This window comes from Leptonotus elevatus, chromosome 12, assembly GCF_054856555.1.
Source record: "Leptonotus elevatus isolate MCC_2025b chromosome 12, RoL_Lele_1.0, whole genome shotgun sequence".
NCBI classification, from domain to species: domain Eukaryota; kingdom Metazoa; phylum Chordata; class Actinopteri; order Syngnathiformes; family Syngnathidae; genus Leptonotus; species Leptonotus elevatus.
In genome coordinates, this window is record NC_141250.1 from 13,221,309 (window position 1) to 13,247,534 (window position 26,226).

Sequence of the window (26,226 nt, forward strand, 5' to 3'; positions counted from 1 at the left end):
CTTTCTATTTGTTATTTTTTTAAAGTTGTAATGTTACAAAAAAAATTATTGTTAAAAAAAAAAAAAGTATGTTGTTCGTATGACTTTATGTTAATATGTTATTTCGGAAACATTGCGATATAGAAATTGCTGAGTCACATAAGAAAATAATTTCAACAACAACAAAATCACTTTGACAAGAACAATTTATGAGAGTGACTGTAAAATTACAAAATAAATGCATTATATGGAAAAAGTTATAATTATTAATAGGTAGTTGTAAAATTATTATAAAGCATTCATGTGAATAAGCAAATTTCTATTAGTTGAAAGAAAAATCATTTAAAAGAAACATTTGTCATGCAACAAAGTGTTTGCGTGCCCCTCTGAAAAACACATTGTGAGGCTAAGGTACATTTTTCTAAATAAATATTAAATCATGTTATGAGATTATGGTCAAATCTTTCAAGAAATAATGTGAAATAGTTTAAACGGAAAATTCTGAAATTGTAATATTATGAGACTTGCGTTCTAAATGATCAGAGAAATGTTTTGAAGGCTTTGAAACATGCAACCAGATGCCAACATAGAACACACAATTGGGCATTTACAACAAACCTTCTCTGAACACTTCTGTCAACTTGGTACCAAGAAGCAACAGCAAAAGGCGAGTGTCTGTCAAAAGTTAAATGAAAAAGCAAAGTCGGTCGAGGTGTTTTCCTTGCTCTCCGCGGGGCTCTCGGAGGAGAAGGGGAACTGGAAGTCCTCGCTTTGCTCCGGCCGGTTGAACAGGAAGTCCAGGTCTGCAGAATCGCGTGCGTGAACATGTACAGTGGGGAGAAAGAATGTTTTGATCGCCGGCTGAATCTGTGGGCTTTCTTAAGTACAAAGAAATGAACTCAAATTCAGCAGGACGGCAAATCAAAAAAGCAGACCACGTGATATATTTACCGCCTGATTTAGTCTCTTGTTTTTTCTGAAAGCAGAGTGCAGACTTTTGGTAGGTTTTTCGTTATTTGAATTGCAGGATGGAAAAGTAAACGCGAGAAGACTCCCGCTTCTCATACCTTGTTGAAAAAGGAGCTGGTGAAGGGGAATGACAAATCCTGCAAACAAAATGAGGTATTACAGTAACTAGTTGGCCGTTTGGCATGCCGTGGTACTTTCTCCATGGTTACCTCATCCTGGGAGACGCCATCGAAGCCGAAACCGGAGTAGCCCGGGGTGCTGGGATTAGAGTTGAGCGAGAACATGAAGGCTGGAGATTTGCTATCAGATGGGCCCGCAACTGGGGAGCTCGTTGGGCTAAAACTGGAGTGAACACACACACACACACACACACACACACACACACACACACACACACACACACACACACACACACACACACACACACACACACACACACACACACACATATGCGTCATTTTAGCTTCAGGTTTTTTCACGAATTTTCCACACAAAACGGACTTAAAGTGGAATGTTGGTGTTCCAGGCGCAGTGGATGACTGAGGTTGTTGTAGTGAACGAGCGCCATGTTCTTTTGGTGCCGGCTCATCTTCCTCGTCGACTGCTGCGCCTCCTTCCTCCATTTGCACCTGTGCCGCCTCTTCTTCCTCCGACACAGCTGATTGCTTTGCCTGTCAACGAAAACACAGAAGAGAAAGTCAAATGGGCGCTGCCGTGCAAAAACTCTTCCGCCGTTACCACAAGCTTCAAAAAGAACTACAGTAAACCTCAAAAACAACAATTGGTAATACGTATTTTTATTACATTTAAAAATTACTACTGTTTATGTATTTATCCAAATGGTGTAATGGTGATTATTGCATTGAATTATGTCAAATGGACAATTATTTTTCATTAAGCAGGCAAATTTAAGACAGAAAAAGGACATTAATAAATATTTATGCATTTATTTCCTTTGTATAATCAAATTGTGTTTTTTTTGTAGTTTAAAAAAAAGTTTATATTATTTATTCGATTATGCATATTATTAAAATAAGATTTAGATATGTAAAAAACAACAAAAATTATTAAATATGGAAATTGTACTTGTATTTATATTTTAATTTGATTAGATTTAATTTAAATAAATTAGAATGTCTCATCAAAAAATATTTAATATTTAGAAATAAATATTTAATTAAAAATGTATTTTATTTATTTATTTATTTAATATTTTATTTATGGATGCTAAATGGATAGAGGGGAAACAAACTGTTAACAGTTCATTTTTCAAATAAATAAAAGTTTCAGTATGTAATTCATTTATTAGTATTATCATTTCAAATAATTAGTTAATTATTGATGATTATTTTTGAAATATCTAAATATTTTATAAATATTTAATATCTCTCTTTTTTTTTTAAAGCTGTTTTAGACAAGTAATAAAATGTTACTCATTTGAAAATGAGCATACAGCATTTTAAAATTAAATTGAGAACAATATTTAACATGATTGATGAAAATAAAACAACTTCTTCTACTGAAAAGCGTAACAAAAAAGACTTATGCAGTGGTGGCCCAAATACTGCACCCAGTACTGTAGACAGGCCAAACATGAGGTCACTTGTTATTTCCTCTCTCCAAACTGATCATCACTATTCACAATGGCTGGGTGTGTCGCATGGTCATTACTTGGCTTAATGGTTCAACCTCCTGGTCGTCCTCTTCCTCACTGGGCATCTCAACCGTTCCGCGATAATCTAAAGAAATATTCAGCGCACGGGTTGGACTTTGCAGGCAAACGGGGCAAAATGGATCATTGTAAAGCCATGCGGTTACCTTGTGCCCTCACGTGTTGCTCATTGCTTCTCGTTTCATCAGCGCTGCGGGAAGGCGATTGACGGGCCTCGCTTTGCGCGTCCATTTCCTCAGCGTTCCCGTCCGCGGAGGTTTCTGGACCGCTGAGGCATCTCTGTTTGTCACCGTGAGCGCAAACCGAGCCATCACGATAGAGTTGTGATCTATGATGACTTTATAGCCAATGCATCGCACTCTCACCTTCGTCTCACTGACGACGGCCATGGAATCCTTCACAGGTAAACTCGCCATTTGCATGTTTGCCTCTGTGGTGGGCTGGAAATGAACATCACTAGAGGGGGTTGAAATACACAAAATAGTTTATATTATATATAGTGGATAGTACACACCCTTGTTTACACGTCACAGTTATTTATTTTTATCCCCCCTCTAGTTAGATGCCATATTCATGGTGGTCTTGGTCTCATTTTATTGTATCACAAAAACCTGGCATTTGAAAAAGTGGCGTGTAGACTTTTTATATCCACTGTAACTGTCATTATTCTACTTTCTGCGTAAGTGCACGGTGAAATTACCTGTCTGCTCTTTTCTCTGAGGAGGCACGGGCAGCGGCAGAATCTGCGAAGTCAAAACAATTTACTGCAATGCAACTGCAGAGCTTCAAACTAGCAATGGAGTACGACACACTGAAATAAGTTTTACCATCACAAGGACATCGTTTTTGAGAATAACAACATAATATTCCAAGAATAAAGAACTACAAAATTTGTAATTTACCAAGACTCTATATATATATATATACATACACACACTACTCTTACAGTATTAGGGGAAATATAAAAAAACTAATATTAGATTACAGATGAGCATCTGACTTTTATGAGAGAAAAGTTGCCATATTGAAAAAAATAAAGTCATATGCTTGTCATACTGCAAATTTGTCCTATACTACACCTTGGCTGCTCATGGTAATTACCAGTGACATAGGCTCCACCCCCTTCCTTGGTTTTGACTGGCACATCATCATGAGAAAGCATCATTGGACTCTCCATGTCATCATCTTGCTCCTGCAGCTTTTGTGCAAATGGCTTCTGATGAGCCTCAAATACCTTCCTGTAGCTTGCAATTTTCTCTTCAAAGACTTCCCTAAATAGGTCAGTGATCAAGGGGGAATATATCAATTAAACAGCAAATAAAATGCACTAAACCAACAATAGACGGACCCACTTGTTATTGTTGCAACTGGCTTTTACGCTCTCCAGTTCTGCTCTCAAAGTTTGCTCATAATGAAGGAGCAAGCTCTGAGTCACCTTCAGGCTAGGGAGGAGAGAAAGCAGTTGCATATTAAATATATCACACTATATCAGAGTATAATTTGGGCATGAGTAGAGATGTGTACATCAATTTTGGTGAGGACCGATCACAGTTTTCGGATGGAGAGCTTCATAGACCACTTTTGTAGGCACATGCAGGCTGCACGAACCACTGACGCTGTAAATGTTTTTTTTTTCTCAATGGAAAACATGAAACCTGAGATAGTTAGGAGTGCTGTCTAAATTTTGTCAATCCAGATCGTATTTTTGTAGCAAACTAGATCAGGAAACAATAGTAAAAAAAAAAAAAATTTAATGCCATTTTATTTGCCATTACTTTGCTTACAGTATACTTCTATCTAATGGTCTCTTGGGGTAAAATTGAGGAAAATAATTAAATAGCACTGCATCTGCCCCAAAAGAAACTGGCCCACCGGCACGTATATGTCAATACCTTTTTGCAACTGCCTTGTTGTGTTTCAAAGTGTTGTGTTTCACATCAGCATCCTCTTCCAGCGTCTTGATATGTGTACGAATTGTTTCAATAGTCCTCCTCTTTTCTGCAATGTTACCTTTATGAACTATGGGCAGATGCAACAAGCCACATTTTATGATGACACATGACGGTTTTTAGTTTCATTGATGGCTAAATTACATTTTTAAAATAATGACAAAGTCATTACCTTCAACCTCTCGGTCAAGGTCATTCTTCTTCTGAGAAAGCTCACGAACTTCAATTACTGTACAAAAAGAAATATCATGTGAAATTTAGGCCACGTTAGCCTAAATTGCTGCTAACATTTGGTTAAACGCATACAAAACCTTGTATTAAATGTATTTTTTCCAAATAACTTACCTAACCGACAGAGGAGGCTATCAATGGTACTGGGCATTATTTGATGCGCCATTTTAGTTACATTCACTTTAGCTTTCGCATTAGCTATTAAGTAATTAGCATAGCATAGTTTCGGTTTAACAATGTCTTTTGTTGTACTAAGGCTAAGGCTAAGATTGATTTAAAAAACATTAACTACGAAACAAACTAACTGGGTTTAGTGTTTATTTAATTAAGGCTGCTTTTTACACACTAAATATAGTATTAAAGAATCAATGATACGTTTTTAATTTATCAAAACGTTTGTTGTAGCAGCGAGGTTAATTTACGTAGAGTTTACGTTTATAAAAAAAAAAAAAATACCCGAATTTAATTTAGCATTTTTATGCCTTAAAACATTTTATTTTTTATTGTTGTAATTCAACCGCTCTTCTAGTTTAAATCTAGTTTGCCGTTTTCATATGGAAAGAATTGACACATTTTTGTAGCGTTTAACGGAAGTGAAGGCGAGATTATGGCGCTACTGTATTCTGGAAACCATTTTACGTAACGCATCTGTAAACCCAGCCGTTAGGCCAATTCCGGAAATAACTTTACGTAAAGCGTCAGTGGGAGTCATTTTTGCGTAAACCATCTGTACGGCTGTGGTATGTCGGTGCCGTCAAGTGCAGCAAAAAAAATATATCAGGTTTTAGCTTTCAAAATATTGAAATTCTACCCAGTGCTGGTGCAGCTCAGTTAAGGTAAGAGTTACTATCAGTTGTACTTCGTTTGAGAGGGATGCGTCGTTTGCCGGCTGCCGGAAGACAAAAGAGCGGACATGGGTGGGATTTAAATGGGAGGAGAATGATTTACATTGTCTGTTTAATTCCTTAAATTCTGGTTAAAATATTCCCAGAGACCGCGTAACTCAACGAAAACGTGTCTCTAACGGAACACATACACGAATAAACATATATTTTGTGATACATAAACTTACTGAAGCACAGCTATTTACATCAAATCGATCAGACATTGTTTGATATGATACACAGTTTACAGTAAATCTATATATTTAACTAATATTGAATGTACATACAGTACTGTATATAGATTTGGTGTATTTTACAAGTTAACAGCAACACGCATGAACGCACACAAAATGTAGGTCAGCATCATTTGTGATTCATTTTGTGACTTGAAATAGAAAAAGGGTATTTTGTTGATGTTGTTTTTAAATGCCTCGCCCTGTATGTGCCTATTCATGTCATCCATCCAGTCGCTTCCTGCCCTTAACGCAATGAGTGGACAATAGTCCTCATTCAGACTAGTCTTCATTGGCCAGCTGTTAGGATGACCCATGTGGAGGAGTCTCAGACCGAAGGAGAAGGCAGCCCCCAGATCCTCTCCCTCAGGTCCGAATCATCGGCGAACCATGTAGACGACGGCGATGTGGGACCGTCCGTGAGGAGAAAGAGGAGGCGAAAGCGAGACCAGCGTCCCGAGTCCATCATCGTCTATCGCTCTGACGTAGAACAAGGGCCCGGCGGGTACCAAGGCGGCGAAGAAGAAGGAGCGGAGAGGAACGCCGAAGAGGGAGCCAAGTTCCTCTGTGCACCCACAGATGAAGGTATTTTTTCAATGCATCAGCAACAAAACTACGTATGCAATAAAAGGGCATTTTAAAAAGAAAAGAACAATTCCAGTTTGTATTTTAATGTTGGGCATTATGGTGGGATTTGTTTTAAAAAGTTTGAGAACCGTGATCTAATCGATTTCTTCCTGTCTACTCACCAGACGCAGACTGGAGCCTTCCCCCAGACAGCCGCTACGTGACCTTAACAGGCACCATCACGCGGGGCAAAAAGAAAGGCCAGGTAGTAGACATCCACGTGACCATGACGGAGAAAGAACTCCGCGAGCTGGCCAAGTCTAGGGAACGGCTCAACGCCGAGTGCGAGGCCGGGGAGGACTCTAAGCGGGCCTGCAGCCTGGGCGTGTGCCGGGGGCCTCACGTTGTCCTGTGGAGCATCTCCTGCGCCCCCGTGGTCTTCCTGCTCTCCTTCATCACGTCCTTCTACTACGGCACGCTGACCTGGTACAACGTCTTCCTGGTGTACAATGAGGAGCGGACGTTCTGGCACAAGATCACCATCTGCCCCTTCCTCATCATCTTCTACCCCATGCTCATCATGCCCGTGGCGCTGTCCCTGGCGCTGTACTCCGCCGTGGTGCAGGTGTCCTGGGCCTTCAGCAGGTGGTGGCATGCCGTGAGGGACCTGGAGAAGGGATTCTGCGGCTGGGCCTGCGGCAAAATGGGCCTGGAGGACTGCTCACCTTACAGCATCATAGAGCTCCTCGACTCCGACACCGTCTCATGCACGCTGCAGAGCAAAGCCCCCAGGGAACTTGCCCAGACGTCGTCAGTGTGAAAACGGATGGAACCAGTTTGCGTGCAAGTTTACTGATAGACGTAAACAAGTGCAATGAAGAAGACAATGTGCTACCTTTGATAACTTAATGAACAGCAAAAACTACACCACATGCACTGCTGTGCAAACATCTCAGGCTACCATTAGATTTGTTGCAAAAGTGAGCTGGAGTTTATACTGACCTCACCTTTTCACTATTAAAATTATATTTATGATAATATATATCATTTTATACATAAATACATGTGTAGCTATTATTCAGATATATTTGAATTATGTATTATGTCAATGACTGCTGTTGGGGGGTGGGGGCAGGGGGGGATCAAACCAACTAAGCTAGTGGTGGCCCAAGGTGTTTGCACGTATTGTATATTTCTACTAATACACACATTGGTCTCCGATTCATTTTCTTTTGTGTGAAAAACTGCACATTTACTTAAAATGTATCATTGGTCACTTTCTCAAGAATATCATTACATGATTTGCTCTTTGTGCTCACCTAAAATGTGCTCCAGCACCTTTACAGTTGTGTTTTCACACTCAACCACGTGCAAGTGTTTTGTATTTAGAATCGATTTAATTCACATCACTGTCAGCTATTTTCTTTTTGCATTTTCAAAGTCCATGTGACATGTCTTATCTCAGTGTTTACTCTAATCAACCATTATGCAGGCTGGAATTGTTTCATGTTCATTGTGAGTGAAATTCACCCAGTGAAAATCCTTGTTACATTTTTCAATATTTTCTTTTATTGACTGTTTGTTTTATTTATTGTAATATACATATTTAACTGTTGATATGAAAATGTCAAAGATATTTGTTTTATACTGAGATTTTTTTTTTTTTAATGTTGTAACATTTCACATGTGTATGATAAATATGAGTGTTTACGTATTGTTTTTTTCAGATGGTCAGGTTGTAACTTCACATTCCATGTTGTATGAGGAAAATAGTTACACATGGTAAACCTTAAGGATGTAAACAATTACACAAGGTCAACCTTAAGGATGTTACACAGTTACACAAATAAAAAGATGAACTTGTTGCATGACAGCACTTGAAATGATACTGTTGTTTTATTTCTTTAAATCCAGTCTTATATGAACCTAACGTGTGTCTTTGGAATGTGGAAGGGAATCAGAACTGTGAGGCACACGTGATAACCACTAGGTCCCAGCATAGCACATTGTGTATCAAATAAAAATCCATCACTCATGCTAAAGTGAAACACAAAGCATTACAATATAAAATATTAAATATCAAAACACACTAAGATAAGCACTGTAATACTAACTTGGCCTGTTTTGCCATTATAAGCAACAGTAATACTTCCAGTCATTAATCGTCCTAATTACGCAAAATACATAAAATGTATTTTTAAAACACTATACGAATACAAACAAATACAGTAAATATTGTATTCAATTTAGGTAAATAATAAAACAAACTGCCTATTACTGAAAATCGTGGTAACGTGGTACTTTAGTCTCGTTAATCAGGAAGTGAGCGCCATTTTCACCCGGACCTTTTATCAAGTGACACACAGGTTCTGAAGGAGGGAAATAAAATGTCCAAGTCGAAAGTAAGTATTCTATATGAATGACTCCTACTTATTTTTCAAACATGTGTCTTCTAACCGTTTTTTTGTTTTGTTTTTACTGTACTGTATTTAATTTTGGTATGTACATGTAAACATACCGTGCCGTTCTAGAATTGAAAAGGGCATGTTGGGACGTGTCTGAAGGGGCAAGCTGACAGAAAGTCTTCGTAATAATTCAATGAACTGTAATAAAATGATCAACATGATATCTTCTTCTTTTTTGTCTTTGTACTGCAGTCGTTTCATGTGCTGTGCATGGATGTTGGGTTTTCCATGTCCAACTCGGCACCTGGTGAAGATTCTCCATTTGAACTAGCCAAACAAGTCATTCAGAAGTTTGTCCAACGTCAGGTAAGTTAGGATAAATTTAAACTGCATAATGGGGCCAGCTCATTTTCTAAAAAAAATTGAACTTTTCTTGTCATATTATACCTTTTAAAATATACACCTCTTGAAAGTATACAACTTTGATCTCATAATATTGTAAATAGCATCTCGAAAAGATATGACTCACATCTGATGAATAGAGAAAAACATCTCCAAAAATTACAACTTTATTTATGTAAAATTATTACAATAATCTCCAAAACATAACTCTTTATTTCAAATAGCCTATTCATTTTGGTAAAATCATGTCTTTAATCCAGAAATGATGTAACTTTTTTGTTGAAAATAAACACTTAATGATTCTCATAAGATTGAGGCTTGAATCTCATTATGTGTTTTGTTTTCTTATCAGAGTGGCCACAGCAATTAATCATTAGTTGGTAATGCAGCCTACAGGGGACGTCATTGTAATTTGTTTTTACAGGTGTTTGCTGAGGTCAAGGATGAATTGGCTTTGGTTCTATTCGGCACAGACTCGACCAAGAACTCGCTGGCTCAAGATGGCCAGTACCAGAACATCACTGTTCACCGCGATCTGATGGTACCTGACTTTGAGCTTTTGGAAGAGATTGAAAATCAGGTCCACCCGGAGAATCAACAGGCAGACTGTATCTTTTGCACTTTACACTCATAAAAAAAGAATGTAATGACATTAAAAGAGACATGTCTCCTTTAACTGTTGTAAATAGGGTTAGATGCTCTTGTGGTCTGCATGGATCTTCTTCAAACAGGGATAAAGTAAGATATATATATATATATTTTTAAATATGGTCACTCTTTTGCTACAAAGGTGTATGAAATGCAATTTTCATCTCCCTATACCACATCAATATTATGCTCTCTCTTTTTTTATTCAGAGGAAAACGTTATGATCGACTCAACATTTACTTCCTGAGTGACCTCAGTGTTGAAGCAGACTCAGAACAGCTGGACGTCATTGTTGAAAACCTGAAAAAAGCTGACATTACGCTGCAGTTCTTGTAAGTTCCAACATCATGTTTCCTTAGATTGGGGCGGCAGCTCCAACAGATGCCACTTGAATAATTAAACAGTGCGCTTCAAATAGGCGCCCCCCCGTTTTCTCCTCAGGAAAAAAAAAAACAACAACAGCTGGTGCCAATATACTGCTGGAGCTGTTGTAACCTTTACTAGGGCTGGGAGTGCCATGTGTGTTGCAGGAGACGCCATTACTACAACACATATCACCCATAGAGGAGACACGGCATGTGTAAAGTTGTCGGAGTTTAAATCTAAAGTTGCAGAGCAAAACTTGAAATGACAAACGATGATCTGATTTGAGAATTCTATGCTCCACCACGATAGGGTGATGATTCATGGAGGAGTAATCAAATGTTTGAAAATATCTCTATCCTGCCCTTCGCTTGACATTGCAAAGACTTTATTCTCCTAATATTATGACTTTTTAATCTTGAAAATGAAAACATAGTACTTTTTTTATTTATTTTTTACATATACAAATGTGTATGACTTCACATTCCTCCTCTTGATAAATGCCTACTTGGTACCATAGTAAATTGATGCCTGATAGCTGATTTTAAGACCAGCTGCATCCCAAGTCAGGCGGTCGAATACAGCTGAAATGGACCATTGTGACCAAAAAACAGCATCCAGAGATGCGCTGCAAAAAAGAAAGTAGCAGATTGTAAATATAGATTATTTTAAGGGTGAATCATTTATGTGTCACTTAATTTGCTTGAATCTATCTTTCAACTTAAATTTTAAAGAAATTATTCAATTCTTTGCATTTTGTAGTTTACCCTTCTCTGCTGAAGATGAATCAATGGATGAAGCAGGTGATGCAGGAAGAGGAGGACCCGGTTCAAGAGGCTCGGGCAAAGGCTTGTCCGGGGAACAGAAGAATGGATTGGAGATGGTTAAGCACATCATGCTCAGCCTGGATGAGCAAGACGGTCTTGATCAGATTTACACACTCAGGTGAAAGGGTCTTGTGAATTCTCTAAATAAGATGTAGTGGCTATACCTCTAAAACTAATTGCAGTTTTGCTTACCCTTTGGCTATGGAAAATATTTCTGGTTGTTTAATTTTACTCTTGATGAGACTTCAGAGACCCCAATAATTGTTTCCAAGCAATTAAAACAAATAAATCAAACTTTTCAAATGTTATCTTAACAGGCAAAGGATCTGATTTGTTTGGTATGTCTTAAATGTTTCCTTCCCTTGCTCACAACTCGCAGGAATGCTATTGAGGGGCTGTGTATGTTCAAGCACATCGAGAGAAGACCCATGGCGTGGCCCTGTCAGCTGACCATCGGCAGCGCTCTTTCCATTCGCATCGTTGGCTACAAAGCTGTACGGGATTTAGCAAACACTACACACTCACTAACCAACACATTCGGTATAGCTGCATAATCGGATGCGCTGCGCATGATCAAAAAGTGTGTCTGTGTAAGGACAACAGAATGGCGCTCGGTGTGTTGAGGTTCAATCGAGCGCTTCTATGAGTGAGCTAATTTTAGAACTTCCTATTGCCTGTGGCCACCATGTTGGTGACCCCTGCTGTAGGTGCTTTACAACTGTGCTCTTTCTGTATCGTGACCTTAAAAAGGAAATCGACCCGCCTTTATGAGTCCCCCTTGTATCCACCAGGTGACCGAGGAAAAGCTGAAGAAAACGTGGATCACGGTGGACGCACAGAGCAACGAGAGAGACCACGTAAGGAGAGAGACAGTCTACTGTCTGGATGACGACAACGAGACGGAGGTGCAGAAGGATGACATCGTTCACGGTAACTATTTTCTGTCTTGGCAGCCCTAGTTCTTTTCAGAGAATGTAATGCTGTCAATTTATCCACTATAATAATATATATAATATAATTTATCCTATAATACTCAACATATGTTTAAAGTTCAATTTCAGCCAGTTGATCTTGAAATTGATAGTCTATAGCTCAGTGTTTACCAAGCAGGGTTGCATTGCAGGTGGTAAATTTTGTGGTAAATATTAAAAGAGTTGTAAATAACAGAGGCATGTTATTACACATTAAAATGACAATCAGTTTTCTTGCATTCTACTTTGGGATCCACTGCTATAGTTAATGTGAGGTTTCACCTAATCAAACTTTGGTGTTCTTATATTGTATCTTTCTCATCAACCATCTCTAAATAGATGGTGCACTTGTTTTGTGTTACCAGGTTTTTGCTATGGGAGTGATATTGTTCCCTTCTCCAAAGTGGATCAAGAGCAGATGAAATACAAACACGATGGGAAGTGCTTTGCTGTTTTAGGTTTTACCAACCAAAACCTGGTACTTTGCCAATTGATTGGATTTTTTTTATTGGCTGTGATTTCCCTACACGACCAGCATTCATTTTGTTTCCGGCCTGCCTGCAGGTTCCTCGCCACTCCTTCATGGGAATTCAGGCCATCAAGATCTTTTCTGCAGTCAATGATGAGGTTAGATCCAGGAGCAGATTTTGTAAAATGAACCCTGGCTCTGTGTCAATACCGATGACTTTTTCCTGGGCTCAGCACGCAGGGGTAGCGCTGTCTGCTCTCGTCCGGGCGCTGGACGAGCTCAAAATGGTGGCCATTGTTCGGTACGCCTACGACAGGCGGTGCAACCCTCAAATAGGAGCAGCTTTCCCTTGCATCAAGCTGAACTACGAGGTGATGCCACAACATTTAGTCCAGAACTATTAGAAACCGTAGTTACAGTCCTAACTTTTGTTTAATTGGCTGAATGTCAAAATATAAAAATGTTACTTTTAATTTAATTAAAAAAATTGTAGACTGCTCTAAGTATAAGAAGATAAAAAAAACAGAAAAAAATTATGTTAACATGTATAAATGCATTTAGGTTATTCAGTAAAAGCAGTTATACAGGATGACTATTGATGACTACATTATTTATACTTTTAAATATTCTTCTTTTTTTTTTTATCCAGTATAAAACCATTTGAATATAGTATTGTGAATTACTAAACGGCCTTGTTTTGCATCTTTATTAATAAATAATGCTGCATTATCTTACTATGGGGTAAGAGAAAAATATTAAAATAGAGAAAGTGGCAATTTCGCATGACCTTAATGCTATGTTGCCATTTATTTCCATACAGCTAAGCTAGTAAGCTAATACGCACATGTTGCTCTCCATAGTGTCTCATATACGTCCAGCTGCCCTTCATGGAAGACCTCCGACACTTCACTTTTGCTTCTCTAAACAGCAAGAAATTCAGCCCCTCAGGTATTTTTCTTGTTTTTTTAATATTATTTAATCATAGAGCATACAGTATTGGATTATTTTTACAAAGATGAAAATATTTAGTTCGACTTGATATGACACTATCTGTGCTAGTAAAAAGTCTTCAATGAAAACCTCACTTGCCTTGCCAATCAAATGTGATATTACTGTGTATACACACTACAGACACACAGCTGCATGCTGTCGACTCTCTCATCGACTCCATGATGTTGGTGGAGAAAGATGAAGATGGAAACCTAAAGGACTTGCTCAAAGTCCACCACATTCCCAACCCACAATTCCAGAGGCTTTTCCAGGTAATGGCTTCGTTCAGAGTAGAAGGTATCAATTTTTTTGACTTTACATGCAGTTTGTGAAGGTTCTGTTCAGTGCCCTTGCTTAAGGAAATCTGGGCCCTTTTTATGACCTGTTCTAGTACAAATACAAAATGTTGGTCAGATGCCAACCTTGCCATCCACTTTATTACAGTTTAGATTTTTTTATTTTTATTTTTTATTTTTTTTACATATTGTGTGTTTCTTTTCTTTTATACTGTGCAGTATTTAAAAAAAGCACAGTAACAAAGTATTTGTTACTGAGAATAATACCAGTGGAAGATTGTTTATTAAGGTGTGGTAGCTGCCAGCTAGTTAATGGCAAAACATTTGTATTACGGTAGTCATACTAAGGTGTTTTACATTAAGACCAACATAATTATTTCCTGTAATCCGATTAGAATGTGTCGTCTAATCCAATCTCTCTCAGTGCCTGCATCATCGGGCCGTCAACCCCGGCACAGCCCTCCCCCCTTTGGAGCCATGGCTGGCGGCTGTATTGGACCGCCCGGATCTCATCAAGGAGCGTTGTGGAGCGCCACTAGAGGAGGTGAAGAAAATGTTTCCTCTCAAAGTGGTGGAGAAGAAGAAGCAACTAAAGACTAGTGCTCAAATCTTTGGAAAAGAGTAAGTCTGGTGTTTTTAGATATGTCAAATAGACTTGCAATCTGGTGGCCTTCCTCTCGAGAAAGCATTTGTCTGCAGTCATTATAAGATTAGCAGTTTTATTCTGATTCTAGTGGTGTCCTTATTTTTCCACTTGTGTCACTGTTATGTTTGTTAAAATGGTCCATAAAACGTTGCCTTATTCAATGGGTTAATGGTGACTAAACTCTGCAACTGCTTACTTCTCATTTCCATTAATCATTTTATATGGAAGTGTTTAATTTTGGGTATGAAAAAAAATATATAGTTTAGTGCTTCCACTGTAGTACTGTGTGGCCAACATTCTTCAATATAATTCCTACTTCAATTTGACCCCTTCCACTGTCAGCTCTGAGCAGTTGGATGCCAAGAAGGCAAAGGGAGATGCCGCGGAGGAGGAGGAAGGGGAGGAGGAGTATAATCTGGCTGACATTTCTGAAGGCTCTGTTACTTCGGTAAGAAGCTGGGTGGGAGAGACAAGGGGGGGTCGGGATTTTTTGGGTCAGGTGTTTGTTTGACTCACCATTTTCAACCTCCATTCCTCCTTTCATCCAGGTCGGAAGCGTTAATCCCGGCCGAGACTTCCGCATCTTGATCAAGCAAAAAACGCTTCCATTCCAAGCGGGTAAGGTCCATGTTTATTACGTTACAGTAAATCATGATCAAGTTCATTTGCTACGTAAACTAGTTCAAAGATCAGTTCACAAATTTTAACATGAACTAGTTCAGTTCAGAGTTCATAATTCAACATTTTTAACGAAGATCAGCATGTCGTCAACCGATGCAAATTTCAAGAGCGAGGTAACAACCATGGGTCTCTAATGGGGCCGCGCAAGGCACCGTGGTTTAGGTTGACAAAATAAGGTATTTATCCCCCTACAAATGAAGACTTATATATCGTGTTTTTAGTCGAGCTGTCTCCGGGAAGTCTAACGAAACCTTGCGCTTTTAAACAAAAATGAACTTTCGTTCTATAACCGTTCAGACGCCAGAATGAGTGTGTTCACAAAAACGATCTTCAGACAGAAATACTCTACATTCACCCAAAATATGAATGAGTTAATGAACTTTAGTTCGTTAAGGTACAACAGTGGCCATGATCATCACTCATGGGCATTTATTGTAAATTCTGTTTCGTTGTTTGGGTGTGATGACCAAACCTTCCCACTACTACTCACCACCCAGCCTGCGAGCAACTGACTCACAGGATAGAGCAGTTGCTAGGCAACAAGAACACGCAGTACTACATGAAAAGCATCACCTGTATCCAGGCCTTCAGAGAACAGTCTGTAAAGGTAAATAAACATTGACTATTTCCCATTCCTTGCAACTTGAACCAATGCCAGTTCTTGCGCAAATATGCGATCGCGAGTCAATGTGCGCTCTTGGCAAGTGTCTGAAGGATTTTAGAATGTTTCCTATCTTTGGATGTGCAGCTGGGGCGGGCCGATCTGTACAATAGCTACCTCCAGTCACTGAAAGGATGCATCACAAACAGGGGGCTGGAAGTCTTTTGGGACCTGCTTGTCCAAGGTACGCAAAGCCTACCCATTCATTCACTCCGGCGATGTCACAAAATTTGCACACTGTGTTTTCAGAAGTGAGATATAAATCTGTAGCAAAGGCACAGTCCCTGCTTAATAATTTTTGTGTTATTTTTGTTGCTATTACAGGCTCCATATCTCTTATTGGCCAGGATGAGGTGGAAGGAAGCTCTGTGTCTAAAAATGAAGCCGCTCAGGTGACTCAGGCTAACAATTTCACAGTGACCCTGACAAAGCCCTCATTTCTGACAAAGCTCTACTCTTATCATCAGTTTCTGCTGCCTGACGAGAAAAAGGAAGAGCCAGTCGCGACAACGGCAGATGACACTGGCGATGTTGATGACTTGGTAATGATTTTTTTCCCCACTTATTGTGAAGAAACATTAGGTCACTGCTGTGAGTCAAACTCATTTAAAAACAATTTCCTGCATATTTTGCATCAAGTGTCCCTGATGGCCCAGGCCTCTTGCAATCTCCAATATAAACTCTCCAATCACTCATCTTTTCTTTTCTTTTTTTTCACCCTCCCTCTTCCTGTGCAGCTGGACAACATGTAAGGAAGAAGGCAATGGGAGCGACTGAGGAAAAATGCAAAGTATTCATCCTTGGGTCCATCTGTCCATTGTTCCGCCTCCCACATGAAGACCGATGGGTACTTGGGAGGAATACTGCACAGAACATGACCTTAATCTGACTAATCTTTTGCGTGCGTCTTGAAAACCGCAGCTGGGACTTGACAAAAGACAGGACACTGTATGTTTATTATCTTAAATGTGATTTATTGTGTTTGTATATACGTAGCACTTAGGGTTGCTACGGATACGGACTGTACAGTACATCAGGAGATGTGGTATGTTTGAATGCCAGATTAATTAACAGCAGTAGCACCAAAACTAGGTTCATGTCTACAGTGTGGTTTCTCTTTAACATATCCACCGGATGAAACGGTCAAGCAAGCCTGACTGCCACTGAGACCAGTGTTTCGCCTTGAATATGGCATTCTCGTCTCCCATGGCCAGCTTCGTCAAGACTTCTTGATCCACGCAGCATCCCACGCCGATCACCGTGGGGACGACTTGTTCCCTACGCATGGCGTGCACCGCCTCGTCCAGGTTTTTCCTGTCTGTGGCGCCGTCTGTGATGAAAACGAATGCGATCTCGGCAAGGCGTCTCGTCTGGCGAGTCGTTCCCTTGCCAAGCACTCTGTCAATAGCGTGGGTGATGGCCGGCCCCACGCTCGACGCAGAGTCCAGATAGCGTAGACGAGCCACGCCGTCAGAGGCCAGGACGCGATCGTGCGTGAGAGGGAAAGCTACGTCGTTCTCCCCGTCCTTGCCGTACTGCAAAAGAGCCAAGCGAGCTCGCAGGCGGTCCGTCCTACTCCGGGCCAGTACCAGCCTCTCTATTACCGTTTGTAAGAATTCACGGATGTAACGGAAGTTGTCCACCCCAAGGCGCTCTGAACCGTCGAGCAGGAATACCACGTCCACTGGTCGCTGGGCACACGGGGCCACATCAGGCTCTATGGAGAGCCAACAAATTGCGGAAATCGCTTTATTTTACTTGACTTAAAGTACTGTACAGCTATCAAAATCAAAATAAAGGGTAAGATGTTGTATAATCCACCCTAACTCACAACTGGTTACAAAATCCTAATAATTCAAGAGGACCTACCACTCTTGCAGGGGATATCAGGACACACAACAACCGGATCTTGAAGGGAAATCAAATGGATGCGGTTAAAACACTAAATTGAGAACATTTAAGAACGTCCCACTGAACTTACCAGGACACAGCACAGTCTCCATTTTGTCTATGAAGTCCTCTGTGACCAAGTCAACAAAATTCTTCATTCCGATGACCCGATCCTTTTTGTCGCACGCTATGGATCCCAGGATCTCATCGTCCTGCACTTTTCGAAACATGTCTCCGACCCCGATGGCGTTCACTACTACGTTGCTGTCATGGCAGAGGTACTTGAGAAGATCCTCGTCATCACGTGGGTCGAAGCGTCCGTCAGTGATCACCACCACGGACACTTTGGCGAGGGCTCTCTTGCTGTCCCTAATGAGTTGGTCGTAGGCAAACTTGAGAGCTGAGGGGGTGAAGGTGCCCCCGGCGATCCACTGAAGGTTCTTCACTGCCGTTTTAAAAGCAGACATGGAGTTAATGTCTGGGTCGTCGAGACGGATGGCTTCAAAGGTCCCGTTGTGGCTGTACTGAACAACTCCAACTCTTGTTCCTGAAATAGGAGGTTGTAAGAATTATTCAACAAAGTAATCCAAGAGTAAGATTTCATCTCATTTGAACGAGCTGCAGGATATTTATTACAACGTAAACTGATTCACTCTTTTTTTCTTTTTTTTTTTACGGCTAACTCTTGTGTCTTGAAGCGTTTTACTATATCATTTACAAGGTGATGGTGCCAGACTTTACCGGTCAGGGATGCAGGGTCGTTGGCCATAGATCCCAGACGATTAATGGTGTTGATTACAAAGTTCTTTTCCAAGGTGAAGTTAGTCAGACCGACACTCTCGGAGCTGTCTATAACAAATACGATGTCCAGAGCGCCGCATCGCTTCTCGCAGTCTGACGAAAGGTAAGAACTGCTCTAGTAAAGCACGTTTATACCACAGTATACATTTATGGTTTGCTCACCGCAACAACCACAAGTCTCCCTGATGTAAGTCATGATGTCACAATCCTGCAATGACAATGGGGCAATATAAAGTCATAGTGTTGACAAAATGTTTTGTTGTTGTTTTTTTTCTTGGGATGTACTCACGGTAAGTGCAGGATCGCCCATTGGTCCAGGGTAACCCTGCACACAAGCAGTACAAGCACTTAGCAATGTACTTGAGAATTCCACTTATTCAAATGTGTGCTGTTGCTCACATCAGGTCCAGGGTCCCCTCTTAGTCCCCTGGCTCCAGGCTCTCCTGCATGACCTGGCTCCCCCTGAACAGATAAACAAGCCCAAGTAATCATCTAAAAATGCTAATATTCTGCTTCAATTTGAAAAGTACCACTCAGAACAAAGTGGCAACTAATATTGTACTTCACTAATTTGGTGAGTGCTTTCACACGCACAGCCTTTAATCTGTTTTAATCAAACGTCAGGTGTGAAAGCAAACTTGTACAGAAGATTCTGAGATCATAAAGAAGTAGTTTGGATCACTTAGTGTGAAAAAGAACCAAACCGTGGGGGGAAATCTGCTTAAAACAAACTTAAATGGTCGCTGATTTAGTTGGTCATGTGTGAAAATAATCCGTCTGGTGGGCAATAAAATAAGCGGTGTCTGTCCCGTGTCCTCCTTAATTATAATCTAGCAGAGATTGTTTGGAAAGAACAGTTTTTGTCACATAATGCCTCAAAAGCGCCCTCTACAAATTCACACATTTTGACTGGGCAACCTTTTGTTTGATGTTAAAAATGCTATTTAGAATGCAGAATCCAACGTGAAATCAAAGCACAAATTGATGAATCTTACAGACTCCCCACGTGGACCTTTGTCTCCCGGCTCTCCCTTTGCTCCGCATTCGCCTCGACCACACCTTGGTCCTTTTCTCCCTGGATCACCTCGGTCGCCCTGAAAAATATAGTTACATGTACAATTTACAAATATCACAAAAACGTTTTTCAACAAAAGCTTCTCCAGGACCTAGTGGCTAGTGTGTACATTCAAAAGCAAACAACCTTCTGTCCTCTCCTGCCTTACTTTTGTTTCTTTTCTTATCTGATAACTACTCTGGTTCCTGTGCATACAAGATATTTATAAAAATGGCGTGCGAGAGATAAGGTACATTCTGGAATGGTTGCCAGCCAATCACAGAGCACATTAAGTCTTCAATGAACCTAACATGCATGATTTTGGATTATGTGGGAAGAAGTTGGAGTAACTGGAGAAAACAAAGGCCACTGTTGGTGACTTTACAACAACAAAAAAAGCAGGCATCCTACATTTTTACCCTTCTTCCTCCATTAAGGGATTTTTCGAGATAACAGCTTTTCATTACACAGTGACAAAATTAAACGTAAGAAATAAAATATTACAGTAGATCCTCTTGGTCCCGGGTAGCTGAATCCTTGTCTTCCTTTGTCACCCTAAGAGGAAAAATAAATCTGTAACAGCAGTGGAGCACTAAATAGTTTGATGATAAACACCTTTGGGAGGATAACCCATTAAATCAATGCATTTGGTTCCATAAAATGTTTGCTTCTTCCACCTTCGGTCCTTGGGAGCCCAGGTCTCCTCTTGGTCCAGGGTCTCCTAGATTTCCCAAGGTGCCCTGCAAAACATCCAGATGTGTTTATACATCCACTGTTATCAGTTATTTTTCAATAGGAACACTCTAATAGTATAGTTTGATCTTTTCAACAACCCACATTCGCTCCAGGACCTCCTGGTTCTCCTGCCTGGCCCCTCGGGCCTGGGAGTCCAGGATCACCCTAGAACAGAAAGAATATTGTCATCTTTCCTGAATTTCCTTTTCAAAGACATCCTAATTAATTTGCAAAAAAAAAAACAGTCTCACCTTTGCACCCTTATGTCCGTCTTCACCTGGTCGCCCCCTGCTTCCTTGTGGTCCTCGTTCTCCCTTGGAATGAGAGAGGTCCCTCAATCAGATTGTGTTAAATTAGGCCTCATGGCTAAATTGTGTGACTTGAACTAGAATTGTTAACTGTTGCAATTTTCTACTTGCCGGCTTTGCATCCTCTTATATCTTCTGCACTCTTTAGACCGTTTAAGACCAAACTTGGTATGCATAGCGACACTGTTTAGACCCACTGTGTGGACATTGACTAAGACAGTATATGAGCATGTTTTAAATGTTGTTTACCTTTTCTCCCTTTTTCCCAACAGATCCCTGCGCTCCCTTTTGTCCTCCGTGTCCTCTCCTTCCCTGTGGACATTCATTTCTGAACAAACTGCAGAAAAGTCACCAGAAGAAAATCATTGAATGAAATAGAAAATAAATATACCAATTCTCCTCTTGGTCCAGGTAAGCCACGCAGTCCCTGAAAGGGTTCATTGTGTTATTTGACTCTTGTTAACTGTCTGGGTTAGCAAATGAAAATCAATTTGATGTACCGCTGGTCTCTTGTCTCCTGGGGGTCCTGGATTTCCTGGATTTCCTTTTTCACCCTGCAGATGTTCAGTTCAGGTGTTATGACTGTGGTGTAAATGTGATTATTCAGGGAGTGTTTTAACTAGATTTGCACCTCCGGTCCTCGTTCACCCTCAGGGCCAAGAGCACCTGACTTGCCGGGAAGGCCAAGGTCTCCCTGAACGAAAAACAAGCTGTGAGGACATGACTTCCCCTTGAAACAAAATAAAAATCTCGATTGATAATGGACCCGTTTAAACAAGCAGCTGAGAGGATGGAAGAATGCTATTTGTTATTCCCGTAAACTTATTTTATGAACCTGGCATCATGCTTAGGAAATAAAATGTTAACAGTTTTTTTTTTTTTTTATCACAGAATTGTTCCGCTTTAGGTAGGTTGACAAAATGTGTCCTCTTTTGGGAGGACAGGCTATTTTCTTACATCCTGTTTGGACGTCCGTTTATAAATTCATGAAAATGTTCGGTTGGCATTGTGTCACTAATAGGAGGTGAAGTACACTGTGTAACTGCGACTGGTACCTCAATTTCAAGGCCGGGGGGAATTGTTCTCTTTTTTATCAAATGGAAATATGGTCACCCTTTTTTAGGAGCACCACACTCGGCTTGTGAAATGTTTAACAGCTCAAATTGAATGTGTCTGTCTCACTTTGGTCTGTCGTTATAGTATTCTTCATAATAACACTAAAAATACCTTTTCTCCTTTTTTGCCCGGTGGGCCGACATCCCCAACATCTCCGGGGTAGCCATCAAGACCCTTGTAAAAAGAAAAAAGAAAAGAAAAGTAGCATTGCTCAGGTGAAGTTCACGATTAATTATAGGAAAAATATGTGTAATTGACTCACTTTGTCGCCTGGTTCGCCCTTGCAGCCAGTTGCTCCAATATGGCCAATCTTACCCTGAAGATGCAACATACATCGGAACAGTCACTAACTGGTCTCAAGATTACAAACGCCTGCACAGTTTGTATCGGTCTAAAAATCACCTTCTGTCCATCGGTTCCATTCAGGCCAGGTACCCCAATCAAACCCTGAACATTTGAAGATAAATAAAGAAATGAGATCATGTGCTTGTTTAAATCCACCTTATTATAGCAACACATGTACAACTACCTTTGCTCCACTTGCTCCTATTTCCCCCTATTGGAGATGAATACAGTTGTCAAGCCTAACAATTCCCTTAGACAGATCATCAGAGGACGGCTAATTCAAATCAGTTTCACCTTTTCGCCCTTCGAGCCGACTTCTCCCTATGTCAAAGCACAAAGCAAGACTTGTGAATTACTGAAATGAAAAGAATGTGAATACATGATTTGTTAATCAGTAACCCTCAGAAAACCTTTGGTCCAGGACGTCCAATTGGACCCTCAATGCCAGGATCACCCTGTCATAGGAAGAAAGAAAAAAAATCAAAACCTTTTTTAGTCAAGTAATATAAAAGAGAGGATTAAATGTCAGCGTAATCTTCCTACCTGTGTTCCTTTTTCACCTTTCAGTCCGCGATAACCACTGTCTCCTTTTGTACCCTGTAATATTTCACAATTATAATCATGAGGTGCGTACTTCTACTCTAATATCCATCCAAGTCCAAACGACCCAAATGATCTCACTATTTACAACTGAAGTCATACTATCTATCCCAATCATTCAAACTAAAACTATACCATCCGTCCCAATCTTGCAACCAAAGCCGTCCCAACAATCTCATCGCTCTCAACTGAAGTCCTACAACCCGAGACATTTCAACCATCCAAAGCAAACTCTAGCAATCCCATCCATTCCCATCGCAAACATTGAAATCGATGTTGACCCATGCCAACTCCACCATCCCAAAATCAGCCATTCCATTGAAGCTCATGGACATCATCCATTCCTCATCCTAAACTTACTTTTGGCCCTCGAGGCCCTCTTGGTCCGGGACTTCCTGGGGTCTCGAAGCACGGCTGTTGGTAGCACTGCAATAGCAAAAAATAATAAGCGAAAGATCAGTCACACATGGACACATTAGACTTGAGAACAGGCCATATTGCCTTAGCGCTTACCTCTAAAAAGGCTTGATATTTCTGCAAGCAAAAGACTAAAGTGAGTGAAACAAACCTGCTAGTGTGTTGGTAGTATTGAGAATTGTGCTAGGAGATCACCATGGCTTCTATGATACGATCAATGGATTCTCTCTTTATTTTCGGTCTGCCATCAACGACGTCCACCGCCAAATAGTCGTTGCGGTAAACTTCAGCAGGCGAGCTGGCCATCTCCCTCATTCCCGTTTCGTCGATGGATCTGGACGCCGCCACTGAGAAAATCCGAATCCCCTGCTCACGGGCCCGCTCCGCTGTCACCTTTATCCCGCCGCAGGGACTTCCCGTCACATGGCCGTCGGTAATAACCACGGAGAAGAGGGCCGCCTTCGTTCCCGAGGAGTGTTGAGTCATTTGGTGCGTCATATTTTTGAGGGCGCAGTCGATGTAGGTGCCTTTGCCCAGGTATCGAATTCCGCTGAGGCTCCTGATGAAGCTCTCCCTGTTTGCAAACCGGCTGAAGACCACCTGCCTCTGGGAGAAGTGCAGGCCTCCGATGGACCAGGTGATGCGGGCCAGACCTCGGTACTCCTCATCCACCAGCTTCTGGGCAAACATCCGTGTGAACTCCTTGATGTTTTCCACCAGTATTCCAGGCGGGGACTCCTGCAGGGCAATGGTCTCGGAGGTGTCGATGGTGAAGAACAACTTGATTGGACAGTCGACTGTCCGAGCTGGAAGGAGCAAACGTGAGGATATAAAAAGCACTTGACAGGAATTAAAATAAACAATCACTCCTCTAATCTATAAAATTACGCCAACTCACTCTCACAACCTTCTGGTTTTGGCAGATTCTCATATGGTCTGTCTTTGGGGACAGGTACAGGTACTGGCCTTGGTCCACGAGGGTTCAATTGGGAGATGGCGGTATGGACCATACACCAGAAGATCAACCCTGAAAGATGCATTTTTGCCATTTTCTTGGTCCCCCTTGCCTCCTGTGATAAGAAAGAGGCCAAGCTGTGGAGGGCTTGACTTTAAAGGGGAAGTTTTCTTGTCAATAATATGTTCTATACATCCCCACTAGTCTAAATACTGTATTCTGGTTAATATTGCAGTTTTTACCAACATCAGAAGGCAGCCATTTTGCAATTTACTGTCGACTGAAGATGACATCACAGTTGCTCAGGTCTCAGGTAACAACCAATCACATCTCAGCTGCAAAAAACAACAACTGTTGAGCTATGATTGGTCGTTCCCTGAGCAACTGTGATGTCATCTTCAGTCGACAGCAAATAGCAAAATGGCCGCCCCCTGAGATGGATAAAAACGTCTGGCTTTTGCTTCATAACTCATATTCCACAAATGTTTAGACTATAGGGAGGTCACATATAACATATTATTGTCAAGAAATGTTTAACAGTTGACTTCTCCTTTAAATACAGGAACAAAATGTCAAACAAGTACAGCTTCACAAAAGACACCACCATAGCAAACCAAGAATGTTTATCATTGTTTTAAACAGTGTGAACGACCTCGCTGTGTGGAAAAAGCAGATTTTAAAAAATATGGCCAAAGTGGAGCTTATCACTGCTCTTTTAAATCATCGAAGCGGGAAGGCTTAAAAACAAACAATGAAGTCAAACTTGCGCAATATTCAGTTTGACTTTGTGGATTTTATCATTCGTATCATTCAAGGAGACATTGCGAGGGGTGTTAAAAAAATAAATAAAAAAGTTCTGGATTTGTGCCCTTAGCTCGTCTTCCAACTCCCGGTTGTGTAATACAGCTTAGAGAAACAAACAACTTACTGAAAACATAAGTGATGAATATGTGACTGGCAATGCTTAAAATGTGACAAGAGCGATGTCATGCTGGAAGATGGAATTTTTAAACTTCGCTTAAGAGCCAATTCCACTGTAATCTCAGCACTTTGTCATAAATTCAAAGGAAAACATCCTTCATTTCACACATCTCTTTAATCATACAACCAGCAAGAGGGTTTTCTTTCCCCAGACTATACCTTCCTAAAGTATTAATCGCTTTACTACAAACGACTACAACATTCAAATACTGTATTTATTCCGATTGCATGACTCTAACTGTTGACTGCTTTTACTTTCACTTTGCTTTTTTACTGACCACATTATTAGGTACACCAAATCCATCCTATACAAGAGCTGTATGAAATCTTCGGGCATTTATAAACTATAGTGACTGCAAGTTTATTTTTGTGGTTGTGGGTTAATCGGAGCAGTACACTGCATGAGTTGGTTCTAAAATACTTGTACTGTTGGATTCGATTTTTAAATCGTGCAAATGTACTTAATAAGGTGTCCAGGCAGAAAGTGTACATAATCACATTTTCTTTTCTTTTTTTTTAGATAACACATTGTTTCAAGGCATTTTACTTGTTACAGCCAGTTTAGTATTAATTTAAAGCATCAAACTATTAAAGAGCAAAATGGATAATGGAATATTGAAAGTAGTTACTCACCCAAAGAGTTCAAAGTGCTCCTCCACTCAATCCACTCAACTGGGGGAAAATCTCACGATTTTCCTCAAAGTATAAAGACGAGCATCTTATCCTGCAGTCTCTGTTTGGGGGATGCTTGTCTGTCAAGGGGAGCTGCCCAATTTATTCTATAGGAGAGTGCGCCTCCACTAATGCTGCTTGCCTGACAATAGAGACGGAGCTGGATGGCCCAGCCTCAAACATAAAAAAAATAAAATAATGTAATCGTGTAAGAGAAGGCGAGAAGTGTCAATAGTCTGGCTGAAATTGTGTATTTATGTTGCTGTGTGGACACCAGAAGTGTTTCAGAGACAAACAGCAGCTGCTGTCTTCCTTCGCCTTACATGGAGACACTCCCTGTGTGTTTATACGGCGCAGACACAAGGCCTGGACGCAACATTCGTCAGGGCTGAGGACATGAATGCCGTCAAAGTACTGCATTACATCACCCAAGTATTAATAGAATTATACAATTTGAATTTAGGAAAGAAAGTCTTTCCAATAGTGTAATGGATTTTGATTAACTGGAC

At 40.6% G+C, this 26,226-nt stretch overlaps 4 protein-coding genes across 6 annotated transcripts; 2 read left to right on the top strand and 2 right to left on the bottom strand.

Moving 5' to 3' along the window:
- Window positions 1–167: 167 nt before the first annotated feature.
- Window positions 168–5,410, bottom strand: LOC147164638 (uncharacterized). 2 transcript variants are annotated; one of them, XM_086091994.1, is made up of 14 exons: window positions 4,915–5,410; window positions 4,742–4,798; window positions 4,513–4,639; window positions 3,973–4,062; window positions 3,722–3,891; window positions 3,321–3,363; window positions 2,986–3,076; window positions 2,767–2,899; window positions 2,620–2,687; window positions 1,450–1,619; window positions 1,158–1,290; window positions 1,047–1,085; window positions 931–955; window positions 168–857 (listed from the first exon to the last, which is right to left on the bottom strand). In XM_086091994.1, the coding sequence occupies exons 1-14, from the start codon at window positions 4,964–4,966 to the stop codon at window positions 658–660; spliced, it is 1,398 nt and encodes a 465-aa protein (XP_085948120.1). In that variant the 5' UTR covers window positions 4,967–5,410; the 3' UTR covers window positions 168–657. The 2 variants fall into 2 exon arrangements, with proteins under 2 accessions (XP_085948120.1, XP_085948121.1); XM_086091995.1 differs by having other exon boundaries at window positions 168–782; window positions 4,915–5,408.
- tmem169b (transmembrane protein 169b) lies at window positions 5,392–7,599 on the top strand. Its single transcript, XM_086091996.1, has 3 exons — window positions 5,392–5,636; window positions 6,152–6,502; window positions 6,670–7,599. Exons 2-3 carry the CDS (start codon window positions 6,226–6,228, stop codon window positions 7,302–7,304), a joined length of 912 nt encoding a protein of 303 aa, XP_085948122.1. The 5' UTR covers window positions 5,392–5,636; window positions 6,152–6,225; the 3' UTR covers window positions 7,305–7,599.
- Window positions 7,600–8,822: 1,223 nt separating this feature from the next.
- LOC147164640 (DNA repair protein Ku80-like) lies at window positions 8,823–17,663 on the top strand. The gene is made up of 21 exons (XM_086091026.1): window positions 8,823–8,886; window positions 9,142–9,255; window positions 9,716–9,899; window positions 9,981–10,029; window positions 10,149–10,271; window positions 11,065–11,247; window positions 11,509–11,623; window positions 11,921–12,059; window positions 12,466–12,578; window positions 12,665–12,727; window positions 12,803–12,940; window positions 13,430–13,517; window positions 13,701–13,831; window positions 14,280–14,476; window positions 14,844–14,949; window positions 15,050–15,119; window positions 15,680–15,789; window positions 15,931–16,027; window positions 16,168–16,235; window positions 16,311–16,385; window positions 16,581–17,663. The coding sequence occupies exons 1-21, from the start codon at window positions 8,872–8,874 to the stop codon at window positions 16,593–16,595; spliced, it is 2,193 nt and encodes a 730-aa protein (XP_085947152.1). The 5' UTR covers window positions 8,823–8,871; the 3' UTR covers window positions 16,596–17,663.
- Window positions 16,801–26,092, bottom strand: LOC147164641 (collagen alpha-2(VI) chain-like). Of its 2 annotated transcripts, none has more exons than XM_086091024.1 (28): window positions 25,679–26,092; window positions 24,017–24,216; window positions 23,305–23,915; window positions 23,206–23,226; window positions 23,053–23,118; window positions 22,636–22,689; window positions 22,503–22,547; window positions 22,387–22,413; window positions 22,277–22,303; window positions 22,150–22,194; window positions 22,010–22,063; window positions 21,859–21,921; window positions 21,263–21,325; window positions 21,132–21,185; window positions 21,023–21,058; window positions 20,881–20,943; window positions 20,575–20,637; window positions 20,426–20,488; window positions 20,266–20,328; window positions 20,093–20,143; window positions 19,530–19,628; window positions 18,934–18,996; window positions 18,824–18,859; window positions 18,697–18,742; window positions 18,475–18,627; window positions 17,825–18,280; window positions 17,713–17,751; window positions 16,801–17,560 (listed from the first exon to the last, which is right to left on the bottom strand). In XM_086091024.1, exons 2-28 carry the CDS (start codon window positions 24,156–24,158, stop codon window positions 16,962–16,964), a joined length of 3,102 nt encoding a protein of 1,033 aa, XP_085947150.1. In that variant the 5' UTR covers window positions 24,159–24,216; window positions 25,679–26,092; the 3' UTR covers window positions 16,801–16,961. The 2 variants fall into 2 exon arrangements, with proteins under 2 accessions (XP_085947150.1, XP_085947149.1); XM_086091023.1 differs by having other exon boundaries at window positions 24,008–24,216; window positions 25,679–26,090.
- Between the last annotated feature and the right edge of the window lie 134 nt (window positions 26,093–26,226).